The 10,813-nt window shown below is 37.6% G+C and overlaps 1 protein-coding gene across 1 annotated transcript in view; it reads left to right on the top strand.

The window, feature by feature from the left end:
* Nucleotides 1–148: 148 nt before the first annotated feature.
* The window catches only part of RPAP3 (RNA polymerase II associated protein 3), an 18,913-nt gene continuing 8,248 nt past the window's right edge, over nt 149–10,813 (top strand). Inside the window, exons 1-10 of the mRNA XM_019006785.2 lie at nt 149–171; nt 1,743–1,901; nt 2,460–2,600; nt 3,010–3,132; nt 4,322–4,449; nt 5,025–5,146; nt 5,480–5,550; nt 6,525–6,656; nt 8,057–8,184; nt 9,801–9,922. Of these exons, the coding sequence (XP_018862330.1) occupies nt 1,749–1,901; nt 2,460–2,600; nt 3,010–3,132; nt 4,322–4,449; nt 5,025–5,146; nt 5,480–5,550; nt 6,525–6,656; nt 8,057–8,184; nt 9,801–9,922 (1,120 nt within the window). The 5' untranslated portion in view covers nt 149–171; nt 1,743–1,748. The remainder of the gene's footprint in view (nt 172–1,742; nt 1,902–2,459; nt 2,601–3,009; nt 3,133–4,321; nt 4,450–5,024; nt 5,147–5,479; nt 5,551–6,524; nt 6,657–8,056; nt 8,185–9,800; nt 9,923–10,813) is intronic.

Genomic DNA, 10,813 nt, shown 5'->3' with positions numbered 1-10,813 from the left:
GGACGGTACGGTACGGTACGGTGCGGTGCGGTGCGGTGCGGTGCGGTGCGGTGCGGTGCGGTGCGGTGCGGTGCGGTGCGGTGCGGTGCGGTGCGGTGCGGTGCGATAAGTGGCCATCCCTGTGGTCTACGGGCGGCTTGGCTGCTCGGGGTGGTGAGGTGAGGTGGAAAGGTGAGGCGGCGAGGTGAGGCGGCGAGGTGAGGCGAGGCGGGCACACACACCCTGAGGGAGTGAAGGCCTCGCTTGCGACTTGCGGGCGGTGCAGAGGCGGGTGTTGAGGCTCAGAGGGGCTGCTCTGCCTCGGGGCCTCCTGCGGCGCGGCCTCGGGACCCGCTCCAGGGCGGGCCTGTGGTGCGGCCGCTCCAAGGGAATTGCTGGAACCAGCAGCCCGCGGGTGTTGGAAGGACTCAGCATTGAGATTCGAATAAAAGTGCCCTGAAGGGTGTAAGAGCTGTGCTGCAGAGACCGCTGTCAGTGCGTGGATTAAGGTCGTTGCTAAGTTGTGTGCGGCTAGTGGATAACGGAGTAGTTTGACTTAATGGCCTCGAGCAGGATGCTTCAGAGTGACAGAGGACAAACAGCCAGATTTCGTGTTAGGTTTTTGCATGTGTGAGAATGCTGTTTTAATCAGAGATAGGAAAAAGAAAAGTTCAGCAGATTACAAGCTATTTTTTAATATTTTTATATTTTAAGTATCTTGTTTTAGCTACCTAGAAATGCTAGGCTGTATGGAATATTTGATGTGTCCATGCACAAGTTGCACGAAATTAGCAGACTGAATATTACTGTGGTAGTTCGGCATTGGACAACAGTTGAAGGTGGAAAAAAGCATAGTAAGCTCCTTAATTGAAAATGTGATGAAACCTATGTATTTTTGGCTTCAATGAAAGGTTCTTTCTGTTTTGTTTCAACTAGAATTAATATGTTGCTCAGGATAATCACAACACCAGCTGTGTATGAACTAGGGATAAACACATCTGCTGCAGCAGGGCATCTACACAGCTGCTTACTCCTGGGCATGTAAAAACATTTCTGCTTGGGTAGCATTAGTTCAGTAGTAATCATGTAGTGTTTTTCCATCTCTTTGAGACCCTTGTCTGTAATTAGGGATGGCACAGAAATCATTAGATTTGTTTGGCTCATAAATTTTTATATTATTCTGCTACTAAGTTATTGCACCATGAGGCTTGTAACAGATCCTGAAGCTTGTCATCAAGAGGTTAGAGTTAGCAATCATTCATAACTCTCTTTGTCTAAGTTTGTATTTAGCTTATCACAAGTTACTTAATCGTGATTGTTTTCAAAACATGTTTGCTTCATGCTTTCAGATTTTTGTGCTACGAACTCAACAAACATGGGGGTTTTTTTTCTGAATTGTAACCAAGATTTTTTAAGGTTACTTTTTAATTGACTTGTTATTTTTTATGATAATAAAACTTCTTTCACTTAAGACAATAAAATTGAGACAACAAAATTTATGAAGACAGTCAAGTGTTGATAATTATTAAACAGTGTTTTAGGGACTTGCTTGCACTTTCAGGATTACCATTTTCTTGTTGGCTGCTTTACCTTCCATTTAGTTAGGAAAACATGAATTGCTGTTTTTAATTTTATTTACTTTGTTTTGTTGGAGTTACATGGTTTGCAATGCTGTTAGGAAGTCTGACTGGCATGTAAGTCACACTTTTTATTTATGAAGTAGCTAGTTTCCTTCAACTTCTTTTTTTCTTGAATTTTGGCAGATCACGATGAGCACACCAAGTAAAGCAATAGAACTGCAGCTGCAAGTGAAGCAAAATGCTGAAGAGCTGCAGGATTTTATGAGAGAATTGGAGAGCTGGGAAAAAGATATTAAAGAAGTGGATTCTGAACTCAGGAAACAGAGTGGGGTCCCCGAAGAGGTAAAGAACACAAGACCAGTGTCAACTCAGCTATTCATACTGTGATAATGTTTATTATAATTATGTTTTGCTTTAGCAACATTACATTTGTTGACTTAAAACATCTGAATAGAAGGTATGAACTAACCCGTGACATATTCTTCATCTGAAGTTAATCAGAGATTTCTCTGTAAGCTGGACCACCAACAAAGTTGTTGGGCAGTAGCCTCTGAAGTTGATGAGGCCAGTAAATTTTTTATCAGTTCTGAGTAGATCTATGAGACTATTTCTGTTCGCAGCATCAGTATTGCTAATTTATGACTGACATTTAGTATATTGAAGTTACTCCTCAGTGCTACTCTGAAGAGAGTTGTGTTCTAAAACTCAGTTTCATATCAGACATGTAATATTTGCTATTATGTATTGAAGGATTTATGCATGTTGTTAGTGGTTTTGTAGCGTTCATGAGAGCAGCTTGCTGATAGATGGATACACTGTCTAGATATAGGTACTGTAGATTCTTCAGTGCAAGTGATTTTCACATACCTGTTTTATAATAAGTTACTTAATTCAATTTAGAATTTGCCACCAATTCGGAACAAGGCTTTTAAGAAAAAGAAGAAAAGCAAAAATAAAGTCTGTTCAAAGATAACCTGTGAGGAAAACAAGAAAAACAAGATCAAGTCATACGACTATGAAGCATGGGGAAAACTTGATGTGGTGAGTCCTAAGATTTGTTTTGTTGTCTGAGTCTTGTCTGCAGTTGGTTCTGTGTTAAATAAGATATTGTTACAGTGCTGAGAATTCAGTCCACTTGTCAGTATCTTACTGTGCTGCATACTGTATAGGGTAGATTTTTCCCAAAAATGTTACATGTTTAATATTTGGAATATTGATAAATACTTAGTTTCCTATTGACTGCTTTTATCCAGCAGATTGAATTTAAGGGGAAAAATACCTGTTTTAACAATAGGCCTATTTAAAGGTCATAAGTATAGTAGAATATAGGACTAAGCACAACTGTCAGTATTGGAGGACACATTAATAATTCTCCTAAAATCTTACTTGTATTGTTTTGCACTGTTAAATTATAATGAAGACAACGGTTTGTTTTTTTTTCTGATTCCAGGATAAAATACTTGAAGAACTTGATAAAGAAGATAGTACTCATGATTCTGTATCTCCAGAATCAGACTCTGAAGAAGATGGAATTCGTGTAGATGCTGAAAGGGCTCTTGCAGAGAAGGAAAAGGTTATAGAATTATAGATGTTCATTATAAAGTAGCAATTTCTGTATAGGAGTATTCGCAATTTTCTTTTAAAAGATCATCCACTGAGGCTATACATCCGGTAAAAGAATTGCCTGTTTGGAAGTCCTTCTGTTTTTTTCCCTGCCATTATTCCAAAACAGAAAATTCCCACTGCAGTTCTATTCCTTCTCATTGTCAGTGGCAGCAAGCCTGGCAGATTCTAATTAATACATACTTGTGATGACAAATGTATTGATAATGTCTTGCTTTGAGAAGTTGAATGGCTGTACAGCATTGCTATAGAGAGTGAACTGGTTTTTACCTGAACGCAACATCTGAATGCCCCAGACTAAATCTGCAAGAATTTAAAAATACTCCTTTGTGATGCCAGTACATCTGGGAACAATGGGTGAACTTCTTTGCTTCAATAACGGCAAATTCATACCTGTTCAGTTTTACCTAATAAGGTAGTATGATATAGAAAGAGATCTATCTCAGGCTTTGTTGCCATGAGAAAGAGGCTAAGTTGTGTAGCAGCTTCTGTGTTTTTGATTAACTTCTTTGTTTGTAAGCAATCACCTAACCCATCTGTCAGTCAATATTGACTTCAGTAGTTTTAGCTTTGGTTTGAGTTCTTGTGGGGTTGTTTGTTTTAAATTGTCTGCATGGGTGATATTTGTGTTGTATTCCCGCTACTGTGGGAATTCCTTGACATGTAATCTGCAGTCTACACTGAGAAGTTGATGTGTCTTTGGCCATTATTATCCTGGCTTCAGTGAGGTCATTCAGGGTAAAAGAATGAGATAAAAGTTGTGTCCCAGAGGAGACAGAAATGGGAAGGTTGGCTTGGAAAGCAAAGAAGCTAAATCTAGTAACTAAAAACTTAATCCCATTCAGTAATTTGAGTAGCTCTGTATGTGCTTATTACAGATTTCTGGAAATGACCTGGAGATGCTGAAAATTATTTTATAGACCCATGTTATAGAATATGTAATGAAAATTATTTGATATGGTGCACTTAGGATATATCTGTTAGAAAGCATATTTCATGGTAAAGCAGTACTTTGTGAGAAATGTTGAAGAAAAATATTTAAACATTTCTAAGATACTTTGATTTTTTTAGGGTTTGTAATTAGCAAGGTGTCTGCCAATGTACAGTAACTTACTGAAAATGCTTTTTTCTATTCACAGGGTAATAACTACTTTAAACAAGGAAACTTTGATGAAGCCATAAAATGCTATACTAGAGGGATGCATTCTGATCCATACAATCCAGTATTGCCCACAAACAGAGCATCAGCTTTTTATAGAATGAAAAAGTAAGACTTGTATTGTTTAACCTGTAATATTTTCGTACTTGAAATGCTACCTTCAGATTTTTGGTCTAGTTTTAATTCTTGGTTTTATACATCAAGTGCTGTGATGCACTCTGTGTAAGGCTGTTGTTGTAACCTGCCTTCCAGTTTCAAAGTAAAACAGGAATTGCCAGGAGAAGCAATCTGGTAGTCTTCCTCAATTTTTCCTTGGTTTGCACACTAGCAGTTCACCATCTCTTGTGTTACAGTGTAAGACTTGAAGAAAAAAGAGGAAGTTAAATTGCCTTTCAGATTCAGTGATCTGTATTTCTAAGGCCTTGATTATTGAGTGAAGAAAGGATACAGGGGAGTTGGTTATTCTTGCTGTGGCAGTAGAGATTCTTGACTGATGTTTGACTCTGTTGTTTTAATGGATTCAGAATCAAGAAACGTGTAGCTACTTGGTTTGTGCCCCTTCTGAAGCATATAAGATATCCTTGTTATCAAGAGCCTGGAGAGGCTCAGAGTAGGATAAACTACTGAAGTGTTGGGGCTTGTTACCTGGATGTGTCCAAGCTACTCATTTGTTTTTTTGATAGGTTTTCTGTTGCAGAATCTGACTGCAATTTAGCACTTGCATTAGATAAAAATTATGTAAAGGCTTATGTGAGAAGAGGGGCTGCTCGCTTTGCTTTGAAAAATCTTCAAGGTGCCAAAGAAGGTGGGTCTTTTTTAAATTCTTTTCTTAAAATATATACAAACTTGTGTGATCTGCTTCTTTGATGTAGGAGTTTTACATTTCTTATAAACAAAGAAATAAAATACCAAGTTGCATATTCTTCTGGTAAGGTAAAATTCAAGTAGCAAGTCCAAATGATAGCAGTAGATGTTAGTAGTTCTGGAATAATTCAGTTTTAACTGTTTTAGAATAATGCATTCCTTGAAATATCTCAGGCTTCTTGGGTAACTGCAAAAAAAGTTTATCTCAAAAGAATGCTCTGCTTACTGGTCTGTGCTTCTTACCTGAAACATATTTTTTCTGGTCTTCTGATAGATTATGAAAAAGTTTTGGAGCTGGATGCAAACAACTTGGAAGCAAAAAATGAACTGAAGAAAATTGATCAGGTAATAATATTAATAGGCCCTAACATAAATGAATACACCGTGTTCAATTTATATATGTGTTAGTTTTTATAACAAGAACTGATTCAACAAATTCTCACATGCTTTTTCTAGCATCTGAAGTTCACTGAGGTCCAAATCTTTAATGGAGTTTCTTTGGGAGAAACTCACACATATGCAGATATCAGTGTAATGATGGACTGCATGTGTGCAGCATCTGGCCTTTTTACGATTCTTCGTTGGTTGGTTGATTGGGTTTTGGTGGTTGTTGGTTTATTTTTTAATTTCCCCCCATTTTCTATTTCCTTTGTTAATGCTTTTTTCAATCATGCTTAGTATTTTGATATAAGGAAGCACAGCACAGGAGAGAACCTGTGTGTTCTCTTGGCCACAAAACTGCATTGCTAGCCTGTTTGTAGCCCCACTGATTGCTGTGGTCACCCAAACCAGAAAATTGTTCTAAGAATAGAACAAAATACTCCAGTGCAAGTTGATCCCTTTTGTGACAGGGAGGACAATGTTAACTGTGATGACCTTTGTACATATAAGCTCACTTTTCACTTCTGTATGAATTTACTTACACCTCTTCAACTGTATTTTTGACAGTGCTTGAAAAAATTATTTTCAGAATGAAGATGCAAGTCTCCAGTAATTGAAGAAATAGATGATAGGTGAATTAGACTGTATACAAAGGTTCCATGAGTCATTTCACACTGTGTTTCAGAAGTTACATACTTTCTATTTACCAAGCATTTTTGTGACTTGCAATCTGTCATAGAAATACATTTTCAAGAAACTATTTCAAATTGTTTTTAAATTTTCTCTTCAATTTGCATTTAATTTACCACACAGGTACTTCTATTAAAAACCTTGGCAGATTTTCTTACCTTAAAAATTTGGAAATTATTGTAATTTATGTTCTGAAAATGAAAAGTGGGGGGATACTTACTGAAGGGAAAAAATTAATGTTTTCACAGGCTCTGTCATCAAAAGAAAATTCAGAACCGAAAAAGTTTGAAGATGCAGTCAGAACAGGATTAACGGATGAAGAGAAGCAGCGCATTGAAGACCAGCAGCTGAAGCAAAAGGCAATTGCAGAAAAAGATCTGGTAGGTCACAGGTTCTGGTGGAACAGGAGAAACCTAGCAAATAAAAGGGTTGTGTTGTGCTGTTAGTTATGCAAATATATAAATTAAACCTGATACTGCCTTGAATTTCATACATGGAATGTCCTTAAATGTTTCCTATTTTGCCCTCTAGAAAGGTGAGTGGGACAGTGAGTTCTGTTTGGATTTGTCTGGAGGAATAATTATAAAAGGTAACTTTTACAGCCCAAATTGTATGTGCAAAATTTCAGATATGTGGTAAGACAAGCAGAACTTAAAATGCACTTTACAAAGATCCTATTTCTCCATTATTACAAACATTTTGATGCTTTCTTGTCCAAGGGGAATTGTAGGCTATTTCTTGTTTTCAAACCTCTGATTGCATGATGAACAGTAGTTATAGAAAGGTCTTCAGGGGTGCAGGCAACAATGACAATAAAAATGTATTTCTGGATCCTTAGTCTTGACTCACAGTTGGCTTATTGATTTCTCCCTCTCACCACTTTTTCAGGAAATTAAGAACATTACCAACTAAACTAAAGTTTTTCTGTTCATTTACCTATGTAACTTCTGACTTATTATCATTATTCAGGTTTGTGATACTGATTGTAAGAAGTAATTAGTCAGATAAGAATGAAAGTATGCATTAAGGAACAAGAGTTTGAAGAGGTTTCAGAAGAGATATTTCAGTCTAATGCAGTACTTCATTGGCAGCAGAGCTGACTGACTGCAGGCTTGTTCCTGACGACATGGATCCTTGTCAAGTCTGAACTGTGGCTTTTCTGGTTTTTTGTCAGTCAGTAGAGTAGTAGCAGAGAAGATATGTAGCTTCGAATTAGTACTGAGAAGCAAAAGCTAATTTTAGTCCACCCAAAAACAAACAAAAAAAGTAATGTAGTTTTCTTGTATGGAGCATTAATTAGAAAACAACAACATCATTTGGACCCAAGTAATATTTGAGGATAAGTTTTATGGAGCAGGATAAAGATGGATTTGTGCAAGAAGTGCAAAAAATCATCTTGAAATGGGAATTGTAAACGTTTAGCTTGTGTTTAAGTTCATGAGATACAGGGTAGCTTATCCTGCACATCAAATAAAAATACAACAAGCATAAAAAAATATCAAGTTATAGACTTAAAAGTCTGCATTTGAACTATGCAAGTAGCAAGGGTTTTATTTTTTTCCTTGAAGTATTAGAAAGCATTAAGATAGTTTTTGTGTTCTGCCTCTAAACTTAGATAGGAAGAAATAATCCTGTAACTGTCTGCTCTGAAGTGTGTGTTCTTTGCAATTCATCTTCATAATATTGTGACCATCTCTACAAAAAAGGGTAAGAAGAAGTTCCTTGCACTAGAGTTTCTTAATGCTGGTTTTTTTTTTTTTCCCCGATCTAAATATTCCAGGGTAACGGTTATTTCAAAGAAGGAAAGTACGAGGCTGCAATAGAATGTTACACCCGTGGTATTGCAGCAGATGGCACCAATGCACTACTGCCAGCTAACAGAGCCATGGCCTACCTAAAGATTGAGAAGTAAGTGGAATTGCACATGCTGTATTGTTTGTTTGTTTGTTGCAAATCAGGAGGAATAATGATCCAGCAGATTTTCACTTGAGTTATTGTCACTCCTCATTTCTGTTAAAATTCAGAATAGAATAAATCACATTGAAAGCAGTAAAGGAGAGGGAACAAAACTGTATGTGTGATCTTCAAATGCAATTTGTAGGAAGGGAGTTCTTAGAGAATAAAATAATACCAGTATGAAATAATGGTTTCTGAAGTTTAATTTTTGTTCTTTCATGTGTGCAAAATTCAGATACTCAGGTCTCTGAAAGGAATTGCCCAAAGCTTTGTCTTTGACTATGAAACCCAGTCAGCTTCTAAATGTTGCACTGTGAAATAAGTGGATTATAATTTTTGACTTTGGAGAGAATGAATAAAAGCTTTTTCTGGAAATTGTTACCTTTTCAAATGTTTTTTTTTTAACTTCACTGATAGAGGCATGTATGTGTTGCTTGTTTATTTTTAATTAAGTTTTAACCAAATAACCCAGAAACTGTAGGGCAATTCATGCTTTCAGGGCAAATTAGATAAGTTCCATGTGAAAAATGTTTAGGTGTGAACTTCTTTTGACTCTGTGATGGTGTGGTAATTTGAAAGTTGTAAGCTGGTAGCATGAGAAGCAGAGAGCAGAGGGTTTTGTTCGTCATCTGTTCTAATGTAACATGGCTGAGTATCTGTAGAGACAGTAGATTGATCTCACATTAGGGTAAGATGGGTTGCATGGATAGTATTTCTGACACAACACTTGTAATTTAAAGGACATCAGAATGCAAATAATCTTCTGTGAGATTCAGAGGAAGCGATACTTTAATTGAATGACAAAGCAAGGAAATTAATTCCCTATGATAAGTCTTGTATCATTGGTCTTTACATTTGAAAGAGGACCAAGCATAAAATGCAACAAAAGGCCATTGGTATTCTTACAAACTGCTAGTACTAAAGAGAATAGCATATAAAAATAAATTTGCATTAATTTAATGATAGTTTAAACATGAATGAAAATACTTTCATAAGCACATAGTTGGAACCATGATCTAATGTAACAATATAAATGGGATGAGAAAATTTAATCTTAAACAAATGACAGTAATGCAAGCATATTCAGAATTCTCATTCTGAAATAGTTAAGGACAAGTCACAGAATTCCAAATGTAGAGAAATTTCTCATGCATACTTGCTGCTCCTCTGTGGTATGTTTTCTTTGTTTGTAATGGTATTTCTGGTTTTCAGAAGTACAAAGCCAAGGTACTAACTTTGATTTTAAGGCTGTTGTTGAATTTTTAAAGTGGACTCTGCTGACAAGCTTTAAGTGTTTTGTTTTTTTTTCTTTACAGAGGATGTGAATTTTTGTAATGCTAAAAAGTCAGCACTTTATGAAATACCAAAAGATACAGCTAAATTTCAAGGTGCTGAGAAGCCATATTTTATGGGAGTTTTTTAATTCGCAATTTAGCTCAGTGATATGTTTATGTACGTAGGTAATGAAGATCTGCCTTTATATTTTAATTGGTTTGGATAGCTCTTTCTTTTCAGTTGAAACTGCCTCTTGAAACTGATCATTAATTTTGTACTCTGCTTTTGCTGAGGTACAAAGAGGCAGAAGATGACTGCACACAAGCTCTGCTCTTAGATGCTTCCTACTCTAAAGCTTTTGCCAGAAGAGGAGCTGCCAGAGTTGCTCTTGGAAAGCTAAAGGAAGCTATTCAAGGTATGATTTTGAATTAGCCTAAATGTGGTAGGTAAGAGATCAGTATAAGGACATGCTGATCTTTTTCTTTGTTCTGACTTACCGAGTTTATTAGTGCAATACTTAAGGATTAAGGGTTTCTCTTGGATTTCACTGAACATGTAAAAAAACTCTTGTGTTGGTGCCCACATAATGGGAAGACAGTTCTGTGTGTAATTACAGCTGTTGCTGTTTATGATAAGTAGTAAGAAATAGTTTGAACAGTTCCTTTAAAAAGTAAGTCATGATACAGGCATTAGGATGACTTATAAGGGGACAGTGAGGTACATTGAGAGCTGGCTGAAAAACAGATCCCAGAGGATCTTAATCAGTGATAGGCCTTCAGCTTGGCATAGGGTCAGGTTGAAGGCCTGTCGCTAGTGGTGTCCCTTAAGATTCAGTAGCGGCCCACTGTGGTTTGACTGGTTCATCAGTGACTTGATGAAGGGGCAGATGCCTCCTCAGCAAGTGAAGTGATGACAAAACTTGGAGGAGCAGCCAGTTCACCAGAGGGCTGTGAGCCTTGCAGAAGGACCTTGACAGATTAAGGAGATGAGCAGAGAGGTACCTTCAGAAATCCAAAAGGCAGATGTAGGGTCTTGCACCTGGGGAAGAATAACTCCTGCACCAGCACAGGTGCAGGGCTGACCTGCTGGGAGAAGGACCTGTTTAACAACAAGCTGTCCGTGAGCCAGCAGTGCCCTTGTGGCCAGGAAGGCCAGTGGGATCTTGGGCTGCATTAGGAAGAGCATTGCCAGCAGGGCACAGGAGGTGATCCTGCCCCTCCACTCAGCCCTGGGGAGGCACATCTGGAGTGCTGTGTCCAGTTCTGGGCTCCTGAGTGCAAGAGAGACATGGAGCTCCTGGAGTGGG

Source organism: Parus major, chromosome 1A, assembly GCF_001522545.3.
Source record: "Parus major isolate Abel chromosome 1A, Parus_major1.1, whole genome shotgun sequence".
In the NCBI taxonomy this organism is placed as follows: domain Eukaryota; kingdom Metazoa; phylum Chordata; class Aves; order Passeriformes; family Paridae; genus Parus; species Parus major.
Note: the sequence above shows the minus strand (reverse complement) of the source record. Positions and strands in the feature narration are given on the sequence as shown.